Source organism: Theropithecus gelada, chromosome 4, assembly GCF_003255815.1.
Source record: "Theropithecus gelada isolate Dixy chromosome 4, Tgel_1.0, whole genome shotgun sequence".
NCBI lineage: Eukaryota > Metazoa > Chordata > Mammalia > Primates > Cercopithecidae > Theropithecus > Theropithecus gelada.
In genome coordinates, this window is record NC_037671.1 from 41,184,774 (window position 1) to 41,205,084 (window position 20,311).

At 39.5% G+C, this 20,311-nt stretch overlaps 1 protein-coding gene across 2 annotated transcripts in view; it reads left to right on the plus strand.

Moving 5' to 3' along the window:
* DNAH8 (dynein axonemal heavy chain 8) overlaps positions 1-20,311 on the plus strand; it is a 322,639-nt gene that overhangs the window by 135,542 nt on the left and 166,786 nt on the right. For both annotated transcript variants that reach the window (XM_025382614.1, XM_025382615.1), the window contains 10 exons: positions 903-1,007; positions 1,392-1,553; positions 5,408-5,632; positions 8,351-8,523; positions 10,505-10,683; positions 12,107-12,294; positions 14,810-14,896; positions 14,993-15,100; positions 16,271-16,405; positions 18,608-18,769. In XM_025382614.1, the coding sequence (XP_025238399.1) occupies positions 903-1,007; positions 1,392-1,553; positions 5,408-5,632; positions 8,351-8,523; positions 10,505-10,683; positions 12,107-12,294; positions 14,810-14,896; positions 14,993-15,100; positions 16,271-16,405; positions 18,608-18,769 (1,524 nt within the window). The remainder of the gene's footprint in view (positions 1-902; positions 1,008-1,391; positions 1,554-5,407; positions 5,633-8,350; positions 8,524-10,504; positions 10,684-12,106; positions 12,295-14,809; positions 14,897-14,992; positions 15,101-16,270; positions 16,406-18,607; positions 18,770-20,311) is intronic.

Here is a 20,311-nt window from a genome sequence, read left to right on the forward strand (position 1 = left end):
CAAATTACATTGATCATAAAATGTCATATTTTCTGTGTATTTGGAGCCTGTCATCCTGATGCAGTCCAGCAGTGTTGAGCGACTATGCACTGACTATGCCATTCCTAGCTGTGTGACCTTGGCAGGCTTCCTAATTTCCCCATGCCTCCAATCCACATCTGTAAAATCAGGATATTAATGGTTCTCACCTCACAGGACCGTCATGAGGATTATGTGAGATCATGCATAGCAAAATCTCTAGCACACAGTATGTGTTTATTAAATCAAACTTATCATTATGAGTATTTTATTCTAAATATTCTTAGACCAAATAGGGGTTATATTTTGGATTCGCCCTTTTTTTTCCTTTCTGAATACTTCTCCAATGCTTTTAGCCATTTCCCAGAGCAATACTTTGGAAGAGGAAAAGAAAAACCATAGCAAACTGAGAGTGGGAGGCACGGAAGGGCCTATCCCAGGGCCAGTTCTGGTTTGGAGATCTGGGAAACAGCTAATGTTCCTTGTTGGTTTCCAGGGACTTGTAACAGTGAGAAAAGAGAATGGAAAGGCTCTGTGAAAGGTGGAGGTAGAGCTAGGAGAGAGGGCAGGACTGAGCTGTATCTGGGTGGGGAGGAGGGGGGCGGCGGTATGGTCCAGTCGCCATCTGGTGGCAGGTGACAGTCCTTAGTCTAATCTGCATAGCATGAGAGGGGGCCGTTTGCAGGACCTGGAGAAAACATTCTGTAGGGCTTGATTTTAAAAAGTGGGCCTCCAAGCCAGTCAAGGGTCAAAGCAGAGTCTCTCTATATTTTTTGAGACAAAAGTAAATAACCTTTTAAAAAGATACAAAATATTAAGGCTTTTAAAAACATCTTAGCGACTTTTGTGTTCAGCCTCATGTGTGATGTTTTCCTGTCTTACAGCCGCATCTCCCTGCAGTATCTGACAACATCAATGAGGTGACATTTCATGCAAAAGACTATGATCGCATCATGGCTGTCATATCAAGAGAAGGAGAAAAAATCGTTGTAATTTACCTTGCTTTAAATTTTGTTATTAGAATTTCTTTAAAAACTTACGTTGAGGAGAGTGCAGTTCTCTTACGGAAAAAAACAGGAGAGGGAGTTCTCGTTCTACAGCCCTGGGCTTTGTTAAAAACTAGTTTAGATAAATCCTTTAACTTCTCTGAGACTCATTTTGTAATTTATGGAGTGAAAGTTTTGGACTAGATGATCCCTGTAGTTCCTTCCAGCTATAGTATTAGATGATTTTACCCATATTTAAAATGTTTTGTATAAAATATGAAACTGTTTGCTTGGCATAGGGTACTATGATTTATTAAGTGTGCGTGGAACATCTGTAAAAATGCCAAATTATTATCAATTTATAATATCCTTGTAATTTTGTTTTAGTTGGATAATTCTGTTATGGCCAAAGGTCCTGTGGAGATTTGGCTTCTGGATTTGTTAAAAATGCAGATGTCATCATTACATAATATAATTAGATCTGCTTTCTATCAAATCAGTGATTCAGGATTTCAACTCTTACCATTCCTCAGCCACTTTCCAGCACAGGTGAGAATACACAATGCTTAAGTAATGGTGAAAAGAAATGGAAATAAAGGGGAAGGATGCTTAGGAGGTGGTTGGCCTGATGGTGTGAGGCAACTGTAGCTTTGAACTAGGTTAGAGTGGCCTACACACGCTCATTTTAGCCTCAGCTCCCAACCACCTGCTTGTCAACCTACACCATTCTAGACCAACCCATCCCATCTCCCAGAAGAGGGTATGCCACTATTTTCCCATAATTAAGGATACATACATTGAGTCTAATAGATACATATGTAAGTGTGTGTGTGTGTGTGTGTGTGTATTTGTATACAGAAACTCCTCGACTTATGATGGGGTTATCACCCAACAAACTCATCATAGTTGAAAATATCATTCACCAGAAATGTATTTAATACATCTAACCTACCAAATCATAAGCTTAGTCTAGTGTATCTTAAAGATGCTCAGAACACTTACATTAGCCTACAGTTAGGCAAAATCATTTAACACCAAGCCTATTTTATAATAAAGTGTTGACTATCTCATATAATTTATTGACTACTGCACTGAAAGTGAAAAACAGAATGGTTGTATGGGTGCTCACTCAAAGTACAGTTTCTACTAAATGCATATTGCTTTTGCACTACCGTAAAGTAAAAAAAGTTGTTAAGTTGTACCATTGAAAGTTGCGGACCATCTGTGTGTATGTGCATGTGTGTGTGTATATATATACACACCAATTCAGAGATATGATACATATATAGATATGGATGTATGTAAAGGGAATGAACATACCTTTTCTTGACATGAAATCCATCTTGTCTTTAATTTTCCCTTCAAGCGATTAAAAATGGACATAATTTGTTGAGAGGCTTTTTCATGCAACTGGTGTTTTAGAAAGTGAAGACCTCAAAGAGGCCAGGGTTGGAGCAGGTGCCAGTGGTTTCATTACACTTTCACTCAAGAGAAATGAAAAGTGATAATTTGTGATCTGGCCAGAGAGAGTATGGGATAAAAGGCAAGAGATATCCAAGGAAACTGTAGGCAGTTTTTGCCCAAATGATATTTATTCTCCAACTACTCCTCCCAATCTGAGCTCCAAATCCTGAATTAGTGCACACAAAATGAAGACAACTGAAATGATGTATTATTTGTTCAAACCACAGAAGGACAGATATAGAATCAGCCTTTATTGGAGAGAATAATACTGTGATTTTTATATTGTATAACACCTTGGGAAACTTTAGTATTCTTATTAGCATTATTACCTTTGTGATCAAGCTTTATAAAATACTTTGTTGAATTGAGCAAAGAGTTCCTGAAACTAAATCTACATATTCTCCTTCTCCAGCCCATGTATATCCTGAAGGAGGGGCTCAGCCTAAATTAGACTGAGGATTTAGCATTACGTAGAGAGTTGAGAGCAAGTTCAGAACAGTGGTGAAGTTGGACAGGGTGTAGTAGGAAAGATGATTAGTTTCAGGGTTTTCTCTAGTGTATGTGTGTGTGTGTGTGTATATATATTCTTTTAAAACATGTTTTAAAGATTTGAATGCAATGGATCCTTGCTGCAAAAATTTGGAAAAATGCAAAAAATATAAAAGTGGAATACATAGGTGATGGGTTGATAGGTGCAGCAAACCACCACGGCACACGTTTACCTGTGTAACAAATCTGCACGTTCCACACGTGTATACCGAAACTTAAAGTACAAATAAAATGAAAGTGGAAATAAGAATTTCCCATATTTCTACCACCTGGAAATTATGGCTATTAATATTTTAGTGTATTCCCTTCCAATACCTTATTTATGTATGTATTGCTCTTTTTCCCTTTCTTCTTTTTTTTAAAAATTGACATATAACAATTGTACATATTTACAGGGCACATAGTGATGTTTTGATACATGTAATATGTCTTATGATCAGATGAGAGTTAATTAGCATATCCATCATCTCAAACACTTATTTCTTTGTGTTGGGAACATTCAATATCCTCCTTCTAGCTATTTGAAACTATATGTTATTCTTAACTGTAGTTATCCTACAGTGGTATAGAACAAGGGTCCCTATCCTGCCCCCGCCCGACCCGACCCGGCCTGACCACACACCGGTAGGGGTTCATGGGCTATTAGAAACTGGGTCGCACAGCAGGAGGTGAGCGGCGGGCAAGTGAGCATTACTGCCTGAGCTCCACCTCCTGTCAGATCAGTGGCGGCATGAGATTCTCATAGGAGGGCGAACCCTATTGTGAACTGAATTGTGCATTCGAGGGATCAAGGTTGTGCGCTCCTTATGTGAATCTAAACCATCCTGCGACCCCTGTCCATGGAAAAATTACCTTCCTTGAAACCGGTCCCTGGTGCCAAAAAGGCTGGGGACCACTGGTATAGATCACTAACACTTAGTCCTCCTACCTAGCTATAATTTTATGTCCTTTAGCAAATCTATCCCTATCCTCCTCTTCTCCTTACCCTTCCCAGCCTCTAGTGTCCTCCAATCTGCTTTCACTTCTCTGGGGTCAGCTTTATTTTAGCTTCCGTTTGTGCGTGAGAACATGTGGTGCCTTCTCATATTGTTTAATGTGCTTATTATAGGCATCGAATAATATTGATGAGAATGAGCATTCTTACTTTGCTGTGCTGTTTTGTTTTTTAATGAAATGTCCTCTGGTTTTCACCACTAAGTCGCATGCCTTTTTAGACTGAGTATAAAAACATAATTTTAAGCTCTTCTTGGTGACTCAAGATAATGATTATAAAGACTTGCCGTTGGATAGACACCATTATGCGGTGGGTTTTGGGGTCTGCTGGTCTATTCGTCTTTAAGTCAGGCAGCCTTACACTGCTGTGCTTTTGTAGTTTTTCTCTTTGTATTTCCTCCCTTGGACCATCATCTGCTGCTGACAGGGCCAGAATCTGCTTGCTTTTGGGGGGCTTCCTGACACTGGTTATTTTCTCCAGACCCCATTGCTCACTTCAGCCAGGTGCTTTCATTTATCTTTAGCTGCAGCCCCCAGGATTGGCCACTGCTCTAGCAGGAAAAGTATCAAAGTCTCTGATAAGGCAGGGACAGAAAGAGGGTTTTATTCTTTCTTTTCTCACTGTTGAGCCCATGCCAAGCAATATCCATATACTGCTCGCCCTGCTTTCAGTCCTCTTTTTTAGTCCAAATGATGTTGGATCTGTCATTCGACTCTGGATGGATGAGAGCTCCCGAAGAGACAGCCATTTCAGTGAAGGGGTGAGGGTGGGCATTCTCAGACCACTTTTATTACCTTTTCTGGGGCAGAAATTGTAGGCTAAGGTGACATCCTCTCACAATTTCTTTATGCCTTCATCAGGATACAAAGAATACAAGCTTCTCCTCTTCTCATTTTCTGTCTCCCTCTCTCTTCTATAGATAAGTGTAGAGACAGAAAAGTTGACTTAGATACAAACATGGATATCAGAGAGAGGGAACAATCAAGAAAGGAGATAGGCAGCGTATTGTTTTTAGAAGAGCAAAGAGAACTTTGGGAAGCCCTGCTCAAGAACAAGCAACAATAAAGAGTTCCTTTGCTTTTCTTGAGAAAGAAAAATCATTGCATGGAAATATCCAATAGTCTCAGGCCCTCTGTAGAAAAATTTCCTAACCATCTTCTATAACACACATTAGTTCAACAAATGGTAGCCAGTATTTTAATGATCATTAATCCATCTACTATGAAATAATTAAATATTAACGGTTAAAACTTTAACAGTTTCCCTCCTTTGGGAGTGAAGAAATGCAAGTCAATGTGATTTTTAGTTTAAAATGTGAATAAGCGACCACCAAATTGTATTGCAGATGTGCTTTAAATATTTGGTAAATTTCAATATTTTTCTGCTGGATCTGTAGGTTGGACTTCTGGGAATTCAGATGTTGTGGACACATGATTCAGAAGAGGCTTTACATAATGCAAAAGATGACAGGAAAATCATGCAAGTGACCAATCAGAAATTTTTGGATATTCTAAATACTCTCATTAGTCAGACAACACATGATCTAAGCAAGTTTGATAGAGTGAAGTTCGAAACTCTAATTACTATCCATGTGCATCAGAGAGATATATTTGATGACTTGGTAAGGCATCTTTTTTTTTTCTTAATTTGGTGTATTAATTAATAATGAACAGTTAAGAATTGTATATGTTGCCTAACTTACATGAACTTTCCATTTGCTTAGTCCTTTTTCATAACTGTGTCCGTCAATATCATGTCCACAATATTGTATATCTGTATTGGATGGTTTACACAACCATGTTATATATTCACTTGGCACTCTGAAAGTCTGGAACCATCTGATGTGATAGGAACCAACTAATTTTCCATTAAACCAAGTAACCAGGAACACGATATAATTTAGGTCATAAGCTATGCTGGGTCGATTGGAAAGGGAGCACAGATGGAACAGAATCAGGCTTCAGAGCACTCTCACGGCTGTTCGTCCAGTTGATGGTGATCATGGGCTTGATTTGGGCAAAGTTCTGTAGGGTGGGACTAAGAAGGGTAAGTGTTTGAATTCCTTTAGAAATGGGACTCTAACCAGTGGCCTTGACCAAGACCAACTTCTCCTAAAGGAAGGATTTTCTATTACAGGGTAGGAGCCCCAGGTAATTTTGAAATGCCACTGTTTGATAATCCTTACCTACCATTTAACTCCTATTGCTTTAGTCTACTTGATTTGATACATTTTAAAGGTATCTCTTTCCTTCATCAGAGACACATAATTCATACAGGTTGGGTCCTGTTTTAGAGAATGTGATCACAGACTACCTGTTTCGAACTTTTATCAAAAGTTCTGATCAGATAAGTTATATTTATTGAAGATTACTTGAAGGACATCCAGTCAATCCATCCATCCCCCTGCAACCCAGATCCTTGCTTCTCAAAGTATTACATGCAGACCAGTGCTTTGGTATCACCTGGAAGTTGGTGAAAAGAGCAGAATCTCCAGCCTCCCTCCTCCCATCCAAGACCTACTGAATCAGAATCTGCATTTTATCAAGATTCTTAGGAGATTCATATGCATATTGAAATTTGAGGAAAAACTGCTCTAGGATTTATCTCTGGATTAAGCTAATATCAGAAAGCTGCACACTTACATTGTTTTGACCTTCCACGGACTAGTTTTTACTAATTGCAATTACCATTATACTTTGACTTTAATTGACTTCCACCTCAAGAAGCACTAGTATGGAGTTCATTATTGTATCTGCTGTCAGCATACATTTGAGGATGTTGTCTAGACATCTCTCACTGGCTCCTAAAACTGAAGTCCTGTAAAAGAAATTTCTTTTAAAATTAAGTGCTGAGCAAACTTTACTTTACATCTGGAAGGGATTTTTTAAAAAACCTGTACCTAAGGAAAACTATGAAACCGTTTTCTTTTATCTTAATCACCATTGAACTGTTTGCATCCCAACTAAATGAGATCTCATGGCCAACATATATGCATTTTATTTTTCCATGTACAATTATTAGAACAACCTGATATACAGCAAGAACTCAATGAATATATCAGCTATTCTTTTCTTCTCCACCTCCTCCTTACCATCTTAACAGATGGTTGAAAGTAGCTGGCCGAGAGCATCCCCATGGCCTTGAGTCCTGTGTTACAGAGCATTCCCTGGGGGTGGGGCCAGACTGTGTTACCTGAAGGTAACTCAAGGTGATGACTACAAACCGTGCTTTAGGTAGGAAGCCAGTCCTTAACTAGAGGAGGAAGCAAGATCATGACCAAACAGCAAACAACAATAACGAAAAGTGGGACTGTAAATAGCAAGGCGTGTGGCGGCCTGGTCAGATGGAGATCTGAGCATTGTATAGTAGCCACAAGTCCATTTTTTAGTGTCAACTGAATGACCTGAAAGTGGGTCTACTGGGTTTAGTGAAGGGGACCACTTGCCACTTCCTGTGTTGATTCCTCTGAATGGGCAGGACTGGTGTTTCACATTTCACTGGAAAGTCAAGAAGCTTCTCAGAATGTGGTTGTGATGGAATGGAGTTCCTAAGGTTGCTTACCTGGTTTCTCTTCGAATGGACCAGGTACTAGAGCTTGCATCCATGGCCACGGGAGCCCAGTACCTCTTGCCTCACCTGTATATGCTGATGACTAGGCGGATTGGGTGGCTTGGCTATAGTGCTGATGCAGGGAGACATGTGCACATATAACCATGTGTTTCCCTGCTTAACCCTTTAGTGACTTCCGACTGCCATGAGGACAATTCTTAAACCCCTTCCCATGGCCCTGTGAAGCCTCAACTCATGCTTTCTCTAGATCCCAGGATGTCTCCCAGCTGTACTGACCTTTTTTCAGTTCCTTGAGGATGCCAATCAGATCTTGTGGGCATTTGCCTATAGCACTTACTCTTCCCACACCTTCATTATCCCTTTCGTTCCCCACTCCCAGTGGCCCTGGCTAATTCCTACTATTTATCTGGGTTTTAGTTGAGGTGTTTTCTTCCTCTGAGTGCCCCTCTCAGATACCCTGGAGTAGTTAGGTCCTCCTGCTCCATATATTCATGAGCCCTGAATTTCAGTGGTGGTGCCCTTTGTACTTTATTGCAATGATTTGTTTCACTGTTTGCCTTTTGCTCTTTTCTGTGAGCTCTGGAAGCCTGGAACCATCTCTGTCTTTGTTCACCTAGCACGGTGTCAAGCACAGGAAGAAACTCAATAAATATTTGTTAAGTGAATAAGAATCAGTTCATCCAAGAGTGAATAAAAAAACTGCCCACATGCTTATGTTTTATGCTATTGCAATTCAGTATATAACTTTTTTGTATTTTATGTTTTTAAGGTAAAAATGCATATCAGATCACCTACTGATTTTGAATGGTTAAAACAGAGTAGATTTTATTTTAAGGAAGATTTGGATCAAACTGTAGTGTCTATTACAGATGTTGATTTTATTTACCAAAATGAATTTCTGGGATGTACTGATCGCCTTGTTATCACTCCATTAACAGATAGGTAGGAAACGCAGTTTTTATTTTTTATTTTGTAATTTTAAAATGTGCTTAACATTATTTAGAGTTGCATTTAAAATATTAACAAAAGCAGATTTCTGTCATTCTGGGTATATGCTAGCTCATTAAAGTCAGCCTAACAATGAAATAACCACTTAAATATACATGTACATTGAATTTTTTTTTTTTTTTTTTTTTTTTTTTTTTTTTGAGACGGAGTCTCGCTGTGTCACCCAGGCTGGAGTGCAGTGGCGCGATCTCGGCTCACTGCGAGCTCCGCCTCCCGGGTTTACGCCATTCTCCTGCCTCAGCCTCCGAGTAGCTGGGACTACAGGCGCCCGCCACCATGCCCGGCTAGTTTTTTGTATTTTTAGTAGAGACGGGGTTTCACCATGTTAGCCAGGATGGTCTTGATCTCCTGACCTCGTGATCCACCCGCCTCGGCCTCCCAAAGTGCTGGGATTACAGGGTTGAGCCACCGCGCCCGGCCTGAATTTTTATGAAGTAGAAAAAGATAAAAGAATAAAAGCAAGCTTGAATGTTGACTGTAATTTAATGGTGAATTTTAGATTGCAAGTGGAAAAATATTCCTAGAATCCCAAAAGAAGTTAAAATTGCCGAGAAGGAAGGTACCTTGGAGATCATGTAATTTAGTCTTTGGATTTTCAGATGTGGAAATTGATACCTAAAGTACATTTTCATGGCCAATATGAATAATTAGTCAATGGCAGATCCCATCACAATTCTTTCTGTTATATGACACTAGGCCATTATTAGGTCTTTTTTATCCCATGACACCCAGTTAAGTATGCTGTGCATAGAAAACATTCAATAAATGTTGTTAGAATTGACTTAAATTGGGTTATTTAATATTTAGTGCCGCTGTTACTTTAAGTAGGGCTGCCTCCAGGTGAAATTATATCAAATTACATCTTCAGCCTCCTTTTGATTTATTGAACCTATCTGTTTTATATGCCCAGTGCCGTAGAAACATAAATTTGTCAGTGTTTTCTCTTCTATTGGTGTTTACATATTAAGCGTCATGTCTCATGAAGCTTTACTAAGATCTTTACTAAGTTTTACTTAGATCCAAAACAAATACAACAGAAACTGGATCATGGATACAAAGAGATTTATTATATTAGTATTCTTTGCACTTTTCTAAATGAGTGAATTATTTCATAGTGAAACTATTTATTTACAATGGTGTGCTGAGCTGACTTGCATCAGCCTGTGGTGCTTACCTGGTTTCTTTCTTTCTTTTTTTTTTTTTTTTTGAGACAGAGTCTCACTCTGTCGCCCAGGCTGGAGTGCAGTGGCCTGATCTTTGTTCACTGCAACCTCTGCCTCTACCTACCAAGTAGCTGGGACTACAGGCGCATGCCACCACGCTTGGCTAATTTTTGTATTTTTTAAATAGAGAGGGGGTTTCACCATATTGGCCAGGCTGGTCTTGAACTCCTGACCTTGTGATCTGCTCGCCTCGGCCTCCCAAAGTGCTGGGCTTACAGGCGTGAACCACCGCTCCTGGCCTTTCCTGGTTTCTGTCTATGTGCATTTTGCCCCAACTTTGTGATATCGCATTGGTAGCTTGCCATTGACCACAGTGGAAGTGTTTATACAATAGGAATTGGCAAACATGAAAACCAGGTGTGTTTTTTTTTTTTTTTTCTGGAGAGCCAGTTGTTAAACATCTGCCAGCACAACACTGCTCATTTGGTTCTCCTGACTGTAATGGGAGGAAGGCCTGAAGGTTTTAAGTCAGGGTTGAGGAGTTTGGAAATTTGTCTCAAGAAATCTTTGGATTCACTGTAGTACTTTTAATGAATATCAAGTACCCTAACCTTGTTTAGTCACTTCTTTTATGTGGGCTACTCAGACTCTAAAATAAACAGGCCCATTTCAGTTGCACTGGACTTTTGCTTGCGCCATCCTGTAATGTATCATCCCATACTCACAGTGCTTTATTGGATGAACGTTTGCAGATGCTATATCACGTTAGCTCAGGCCTTGGGCATGAACATGGGAGGCGCTCCCGCGGGACCTGCCGGCACTGGCAAAACAGAAACCACAAAAGACATGGGAAGGTGTTTGGGAAAATATGTGGTCGTGTTCAACTGCTCGGATCAAATGGATTTCAGAGGCCTAGGAAGGATTTTCAAAGGCAAGTGTCAAATAATATAGATTATTTTTGGTGAATTTATTTTTATTGCCCTTTAATGTTATTTTCTGATATAAATCCAAAGTGATGCAGTCTCACATAATCAACATTAGTATGGGTTGATCCATATGATATTGCCATTTTTCTAGGTCAAAAATGGCTGGATATCAACAATTTCTTATGGTTCAACACTATTGCTAGTGTTAGTCTATGCATGGAATGTGTGTTAGATCATGAAAATGGAATCAATGTATAATTGCCTGAAATAATAGTAGAGAGGATCAAGATAGCAAACGGGGGACACATGTGGCTTCCCTCCCACAGAAATGAAATATTTTTAGAAAGCATAGCAACACTGGAAAATAAGAAGTGGGTGGCCATCAGCAGATGGAAAATTTTGAGAAAATCCTGAAAGGTAGGTAGAAGGTGTTTTCAGATGAACAGAGAAAAAAAATATTTGAAGACACATCAGCCTCAGAGCTCAGTCCTTGGCGGTCTTCTCTTTTCTATCTACATGCATTCTCTTGGTGATCTTATGTAGGCCCAAGGTTTAAATACTATCTGTATGATGACTCCGGAATTTTATCTCTAGCTTGGACTTCTCCTTGAAACTCTAGATTCATTACATACAAGTGTTGATTTAGCATGTCCACTTAAATGTCTAACAGGTTCAGATTCACTATGTTTAAAACCAAACTTCTGGCTGGGCACAGTGGTTCACGCCTTTGGGAGACCAAGGCAGGCAGATCATGAGGTCAGGAGTTCGAGACCATCCTGGCCAACATGGTGAAACCCCGTCTCTACTAAAAATACAAAAATTAGCTGGGCATGGTGGCACGTGCCTGTAATCCCAGCTACTCAGGAGGCTGAGCCAGGAGAATTGCTTGAACCCGGGAGGCTGAGGTTGCAGTGAGCTGAGATCGTGCCACTGCTCTCCAGCCTGGGCTACAGAGTGAGACTCCACCAAAAAAATGTATATATAAAAACAAAACAAAACAAAACAAAACAAAACAAAACAAAAAAACTCCTGATCTCTAGGTGCTCAGGCACAACAATAACAACAAAACAACCCAATAATGACAACAACAAACAAAATAACCATCCCCCAAGCAACTTCCACCTATCCTTTACTCTATTCTTTGTCTTATACTCAGATCCAATCTGTCAGCAAATACTGTTGTTTCTACTTTCAGAATACCCCCAAAATTTGTACTTTCATTTTGGCAGTGTACTATTTCCATTGTTTTGATGAAAATGTACAAATAATTAAACCTCTCTTTATCACTGGAATTAAATACGTATTTATCAACAGCCAGATATGAAACATTACATATGTATAATGGTTTGGGAGCCCTGGAGAAATGATTGTTATCAAGAAGGTATGTTATAGAGTAAAACTTTACAAATTAACTGTTTTTCATGCCAGGTCTTGCACAGTCAGGTTCCTGGGGCTGCTTTGATGAGTTTAACAGAATTGAATTGCCTGTGTTATCAGTGGCAGCACAACAAATTTATATTGTTTTGACAGCAAGAAAAGAGAGAAAGAAACAGTTCATTTTTTCTGATGGTGATTGTGTTGATTTAAATCCAGAATTTGGAATCTTCTTAACGATGGTGAGAAAAAAGACTTTAAATGCAATTTAATTAGTTTAATTGTTACAGACATAAGTAAAACAAAGCATGTGTTAGTGGATGAATGACCAGCTATCCAGGAGTCATGAGCTGTTCTCTCTTACCGTGTGATTTTTTTAGTAGTCATTATAGCCCAGACGGAAGATAAAATAGTAATTTTTTTCAATTAAAAAATTCAAATCCAGACCTACAGAGGTAATATGCTAATGATAATAATGGATACTGTTTATTGACCACTTAATATGTGTAAGGTGCAGACTAGATGTTCTATGTGCTATATCAGATGGCGTAACTCACATAGTTCTGCAGTAACAAACAATCCCTAAATCTTAATTGCTTAAAGCCACAAGATTTATCTCTCTGTCACATGTCCACTGTGGGTTGACTAAGGTAGAGGTGGGAGGCCAGGGCTGCTTTGTATGTCCTTACTCTGGTACTTGGCCTGACAAGGTACCTGCTATCTCAATCATTGCTCTTTGCTATAGCAAAGGAAAAAGAGAACATGAAGAATTGTGCTCTGACTCTTAGAGTTTCTTTCCAGAAGTGACACAAAGTCGTAAGTCATTGGCTAAAGCAAGTTTCGTGACCTAACTTCAAGGGGTGGTGGGGTGGGGGAAAACGTGCCGTCCTATCATGCAACTAGCAAGAGGAAGGACCTGAAATATTCTCTCACATGTACACCATATCTTATAGCTACGATAGTCCTCTGAAGTGGGTATTGTATAGCTGACTTACCTGAGGCTCAGTGAGACTTAAAAACTTCCTAGGTCACCCAGCCAGTAAGAGAAAGAAGTTATTGTCTCTCTAACATCAAAATCTGACTGCTTAACCTCCACAATTGGTTTTTCTTTGACACCGAATAAAAGGAAATAAAAATAAAATTTCTGCAATAATTTAACAAGGTCCTGTACCAAAGAATTGTAACAAATTCAGTTACCATGTGATTAAGGGTGAGCTTTGAGATTCAGTGTTGTAAAGATAGAAAACCAAAGGCATGAATAAATGAGAGTTTCTATACTTTTATGTGTCACCAGTTTTAAAGCTGTTATGTGTTTTCCATAAAGTTAAATCTCGAAGTTGCAAGATAACACAAAGCACTCCGAGTTTTTAAATGTCCCCATGGATAAAGATGATAAATTATAGGAAGCAAAATCAGAAATGTTTCTGATACACTTATTGTAAGCAAACATCCAGTAAAGCAGTTAGGGGGAAATAAGAATAATCTGGAAGTGTTGATTGTAACTCAGGAAGTGGGATGAAGAAATGTAGTCAGTGTAAAATTATGGTCTAGAATTTTTAAAAATGCTTAACATGCTCCCTGGATTAAGAATAATATTGGAAATAGCAATTAGATATTGCATTAAGCTGTGAGTAACTGAAACCTAAAAAAATTGTAGTTTAACATGTAAGGATTTATTCTCTTAAGATCCTTATATGGTTCTGCTCCATCATGAATTCCATCTTCAAGGTCACCTTATGACCCAAGATGCTACAGAAAGCATCACTATCGTGTTGTAGTCAATTGACTGAGTCAACTCCCTTCAAACAAACATCAAGGGTATTTCATACAGTGTGCCCCTTCACATCTCGCGGTGTAGAATTTAATCACAGCAGCTGCAAGGCAGGCTGGGAAATGTAGTTTTTAATCTGGCTGTTGCTGTACCCAACTTGCAAGTGGGCTTCTGTGGCTCAGGAAGGATAAGAGCAGTATTGAGAGGCAGCCTCAATTTCTGCATTTCCAGCCCCTAATAAGGTACCTGGCCTATTGACAGTGCCCAGTAGATAGTCAGGGACTGAAGGATTTTAACAAACTTGCCTAAGATAACTCATTCCTGTTGGCCTTACTTACTTGTCTTTGAATCTCCAGCCTTCCCTCTGAGACTTGGGTCTGACCTATCTTCAACCTGTTGCTTCTTAGGAGGCCCTCATTTCCTGTCTGCCTCTGCTTTTGTCCTTTTCAGTGGTTTTCCCATCATTCCCTTCTTTATTTCCCCTCACTGCCATCTTTATTTCTCCTCACTTCTATGGGTTTTTGTCAGCCAAAGAGCTCTGTAACTGTGACTGCGAAGAATAACTGAAGAGATGCAATAAAAAAAATGCCCAAGGACGCTCATCAGTATAAAATCCTGAGTTTTTTTCTTTTTTCAATAACACACTTTAGACCATAATTATCAGGTATCTATTCAGTTTTCTCTTCTATTATTTCATGTTCTTTTCTATTTTTTAAGGCAGTAGACAGATAGGTACTTAATTTTTGCCACAAAAAATTGCATGTGACCTTATTAATATCATGAATATAGAAAGATGTAAAAGGGCATATGAATATTAGTAAATATGCGTGGTCCAATACACATTGTTTTGAGAAAACAAGAGTATTTTATGAATCTAATATTTTTCAATACCATCTTAAAATCTGAATTAGGGGTCTGAAATATATTTGTATTCAGAAATGAAAGCTGTATCAACAATTAAAAAGTAAACATATTTTAACTTTTAGAACCCTGGATATGCTGGGCGCCAGGAACTACCAGAAAACCTAAAAATCCAGTTTAGAACTGTTGCTATGATGGTTCCTGATAGACAGGTATGCACCAGGATTTGAAAGCATAATGTACTTTATGTTGTTTACTTGTTTTTCACTAAAGTTGTTGAAAAAAAATCTCACTATATTAATTTTCAGATCATTATGAGAGTTAAACTTGCAAGCTGTGGTTTTCTTGAAAACGTTATCTTGGCTCAAAAATTTTATGTTCTTTACAAACTCTGTGAAGAGCAACTTACTAAACAGGTAACTTTATAGATCTGCTTACTGCTTACCCACTAGCAATAGTATTTGGTTTTTTCACTTTGCAATTTTCCCTTGATAAATGCTCATCAGTGAGTTAAAATCTCATTGACTCTTTTCTAAAATGCTTTTAGAATTAATTTTACCTATTGGTTGTGTATTTTTAAGACCTTTTTATTTTGAAATAATTGTAGATTCACAGGAAGTTGCAAAGGAATGTACAGGGAGGTGTGTACCCTTTACCCTGCCTTGTCCGGTGTTGACATCTTGTAACTATAGCACAATAACAAAACCAGAAATGGACACTGAAGCAGTCCACAGAGTTCATTAAGGTTTCATCAGTTATACATGCACTGGTGTGTGTATGTATGTGTGTGTGTGGATACAGTTGTATGGAATATGTAAGATACGGCTCTGTTCTATCACCACAAGGTTCCCTCATGCTACATCTTTATAGCCACACCCACCTCTCTCCCATATCCCTAACCCATTAACCTTTTCTCCATGTCTAGAATTTTATTGCAAGAATGTTACATAAATGGAATCACATAGTATGTAACCTCTTGGTTATACATTTAGAAGTCTGTTGTTTGGGCCGGGTGCAGTGGCTCATGTCTGTAATCCCAGCATTCTGGGAGGCCAAGGCGGGTGGATCATGAGGTCGGGAGATCGAGACCATCTTGGCTAACACGGTGAAACCCTGTCTCTACTAAAAATACAAAAAAAAAAAAAAAAAAAAAAAAAAAATTAACTGGGTGTGGTGGCACATGTCTGTAATCCCAGCTACTGGGGAGGCTGAGGCAGGAGAATTGCTTGAACCCGGGAGGTGGAGGTTGCAGTGAGCCGAGATCCTGCCACTGCACTCCAGCCTGGGCGACAGACAAAAAAAAAAAAAAATCTATTGTTTGTCACTCAGACTGTATCAGATGATATTGTTCTCAAAAGATATTTAAGGTGTGAATACTTGATCATGCAGGTTGGATTTTCCCATGGAATGATCATATTTCAGTCAAAGGAAAGGCAGGAAAGTTGAGCTAATAAACCTTTGCAGCTTAGTCACCCCAAAACTATGGCCTATAAGTATCAGAATCAACCTATATGCGTAGAGTGAGCCATGAGTCTGTGTTTAGTTTTTCAATTAAACCCTCTTTTTGCCCTCTTCTCCCATCTCAGGTTCATTATGACTTTGGATTGAGAAATATTCTGTCTGTATTGAGGACTCTTGGATCTCAAAAAAGAGCCAGACCAGAAGATAGTGAATTAAGCACTGTCATGAGAGGACTAAGAGATATGAACCTTTCTAAACTGGTATCTTCTCTGAATTCTCTTCTTTTCCAAAATTTTAATGTGGTTTCTTTGTATTTGGTGGACAAGTAGGGGTAGGCTGATGTTGAGCTGTGAGCACTCATAATTACAGGGATAATAACTGTGCAAAGCCACCACTGTGCTTCCAGAAGAAAGCAAAAGACCCCATGACCCTGTGTGACCAACATGGGCTATAAGTGCCTCCTTTTATCAGTCGTGTGCAGTGAAACAGGTCATCAGTGGGCTTCAGCTCCAAGATTCAACCTAGTTCTCTTCCGTTATTCACAAAGTGACAAATTCTCAGCATAAGAATCTGGATTCCCAGAGAACCGTGAGAACTTTTTGCTTTCTCTGTATGTGACTAGCTTATCTCAGATATATCTCTCCCAAAACATAACCGTTTTTATTTTCCAAAGCACATGGAATATTTACTGTGGAGAGCATGCTGCTTTCATGCTTGTCACAGTTACAGCCTGGTTGTTGTTTTTTTTTTTTCTTTGAAACAGTTTCACTCTGTCGCCCAGGCTGGAGTGCAGTGGTGCAATCTTGGCTCACTGCAACCTCCGCATTCCAGGCTCAAGCTATCCTCCTGCCCCAGCCTCCCGAGTAGCTGAACTACTGGCACGCACCACCATGCCTGGCTAATTTTTGTATTGTTTTGTAGAGATAGGGTTTTGCCACGTCACCCAGGCTGGTCTCAAACTCCTGGACTCACGTGATCCACCCCGCCTCAGCCTCCCAAAGTGCTGGGATTGCAGGCATGAGCCACCATGCCCAGCCTAGCCAGGTTGTTTTGAATATTTGATGGACAGGTTCATGTGGCATATAAAGATTTCTACATGCCACATATTGTGTCCGTGCCATGGGTGTACAAGATTGAAGAAGAAATGGTTCAGGAAGCTACATTCTAGTTTCAAAAACTAACATCTGTGGAGTTCATTACTGTTACAAAGTCTTTTCAGGTGTATTGTCTTATTTGAGCCTTATAGCAACTCTGTGGGATCTGGATGGCTAGCTTGCTTATTGTCATTTCACTTATTGGGGAATGGAGACTAGAAGTTGTAGGATTCCCCCATAATCACCATCAGCTGAGAAGAGGGGACAAAAATTTATAAGATTTTCTGATGCCAAATCCACTGCTCCTGCCAGTATACCTCACTGCCTGTATGACTCACATGGACTGTAAGAGAGGCTTAGACTCCCTAAGTCACTCAGGCTGGAGTGCAGTCTAAGCCTCCCTTAGATAATGGTATTTTGGAAATTCCTAGACAAGTATTCAAGAAAGCATCAGCAAAGCCCTGGAGAATAAAGAGAAATCATAAGGGGTCAGATGTTGGGAACAGGGCAATCTGTGTGTTAAAGACATTGCAAATAAGGATTGGAGTCAGTGTACTCAAACCTACTGCTTATAAGAAAGGCTCAGAACACTGCCCTGATGGACTTTTCCAGCCATTGTTGGATGAAGTCATGCAGGGTTATGGCTATTTCCCCAATTTAAATAAAATATTAGTTCTTTAATCTCATGGGGTTGGGACTACAAATGATCATTTTTAAGGTTAATGCAAATGCCACTCTGTGAGAAGCAAAGCATTCATGTGATAAAGTAATGAGGTGGTACTTTGGAGCAGTAGACTGGGGCAGGAATGTACAACACATTGAATGCTAAGGAACTTTGGGTACAATGTAGATTCAATGGTGATTGTATTAGTCTGTTCTCACACTGCTAATAAAGACAATTTATAAAGGAAAGAGGTTTAATGGACTCACAGTTCCACATGGCTGGGGAGGCCTCACAATCAGCCGGGAGGTGAATGAGGAGCAAAGTTACATCTTTACATTTACAGCAGGCAAGAGAGCATGTGCAGGGGAACTTCCGTTTACAAAACCATCAGATCTTGTGACACTTACTCATTATCATGAGAACAGCAGGGAAAGACCTGCCCCCATGATTCAATTACCTCTCACTGGGTCCCTCCCACGACACGTGGGAGTTATGGGAGCTACAATTCCAGATGAGATTTTGGTGGGGACACAGCCAAACCATATCAGTGATATTCTGGAGAAAGTACTAGAAAATACAAGCCTGATTAGGAGAGTAATAAGTGGTTCTCTGGGGATGAAGTGATAAGTACTATGCATGTCCCAGCTAGTTGATAACATTTATTGACTGAATGAGTAAATTTATTTTAAACTATGCCACCTTAGGTTGATGAAGATGAACCCCTGTTCCTCAGCTTAATCAATGACCTGTTCCCGGGACTGCAACTGGATAGTAATACTTATGTGGAACTGCAAAAAGCAGTAGCCAATCAGGTTCAGATAGAGGGTTTGATTAACCATCCACCCTGGAACCTGAAACTCGTGCAGGTAAAGACATTTTAATCTATTATCAGTATAATGATAAGTATGTGTTAAACATAGCTGTCTGAATAGAAAAACTCATGGTTAGTCTTACTTGATGTAAATGTTAAATGAAAACATCATATGTACATCATTGCAAAAAGAATACTAAGGGGGATGTGGTGGTCCAAGAAAGATAGTATGGATTTACCCTGCCTCGCAGTAATCAAGCAGTAATTTACTGCAGTTGTTACCTACACCTGGGGACAACGTTGGGATGAAATAGTAGGTTATAAAAACTCTGGGGAATGGAACAATCCAGATGGTTTCTTGTGCCAATCTGTTAGTACTGGCTGCAGCTGGGTGCCTCAGTGGGGTGCAGCGCCTGAGGAATCCCGGAATGCTACTTTGCTCCTGCTTTGTGTGTGGACATGTTATATCCTTTGCTTACACTAAAACCTGAATCTTTTGACTGCATATGTTGGTGTCTTTCTGTTCATCACATTTCATCCTTGTGACAACCGTCTAACCACCTTGATTGTATTACCAGTAGAATCAAGAACTTGGTAGCAGAGACACAGGATTAAATCTCTATGAGCTTGATGCTTTGGGAATATTTTCCAGAGTTTTTGGAAAATTAAGGAGCTGAAATTGTGGACATTGTTGAAAACTGCATTTGAAATATTAATATAACAATTCTTATTTTAACTTACTGTTCTTGCCAGATTATAAGATGTGCAAGTATCTGAGACACATCCAAATCTTACAAAGAAATATGTGCATGAGGGAAAAGTGCTTTTCATCATTCATGTACTGGAAACCATTTTAAGAGTTTAAAAAATTTCTGGGAAAACATGATTTTATATATGATATGCATACAGTATACTGAGTTCTAAAATTCTCGCCATCTCAATGGGCGGCGACTAGAATTTTGGGTTCTTTGTTGATGTCAATAACATTGTTCTTGAACATGTCAGGAACAGTGCCTGTTGCTTTTAAACTATAGTTTACAATGGTAATACATTTCTGTCCAAAATGTTAGGAGAATGACTCACTCTACCTCTGATCAGCTGTCAGACCTTTGACTTCTTTTTTTTTTTTTAATCGAGAAAACTACAGACAGGATGTTATAACAGCGGCTGTCCATACGCCTAGCATGTCTCCTTGAATCTCTTTTAGCATTTCCATGTGCCCCTGCCCAGCTTCTGTGTGTTTTGGCTTCTAATAGCAAAAGGAGGACTGGAGCCATTTTGTTGGCAGGCACAAAGAGTAGGTGCTGCACGGGAGTTTATTTCCCACCCTCGCCCCTAAACCAACCTTTCTGAGAGTTTATGGAGTAGGAAAGTCAAGCTTGCCTGGTTCCAGGTGGAGCAATCTTTGAGATGTAAGTTACACTCCAGTCTCCCGCGGGATCAGGCTCACGTCTGCCCTCTACAGGGCTTTGTCCTCAATCACACCTTACTTGGCTTCTTCCCATTCCTGTCCTGCTTTTCTCTTTTTTTACTGGTTTATCCTGGGAGCACTCCCTGAATAAATCACTTGCACAGGAATCCTCATTCATGATGTACT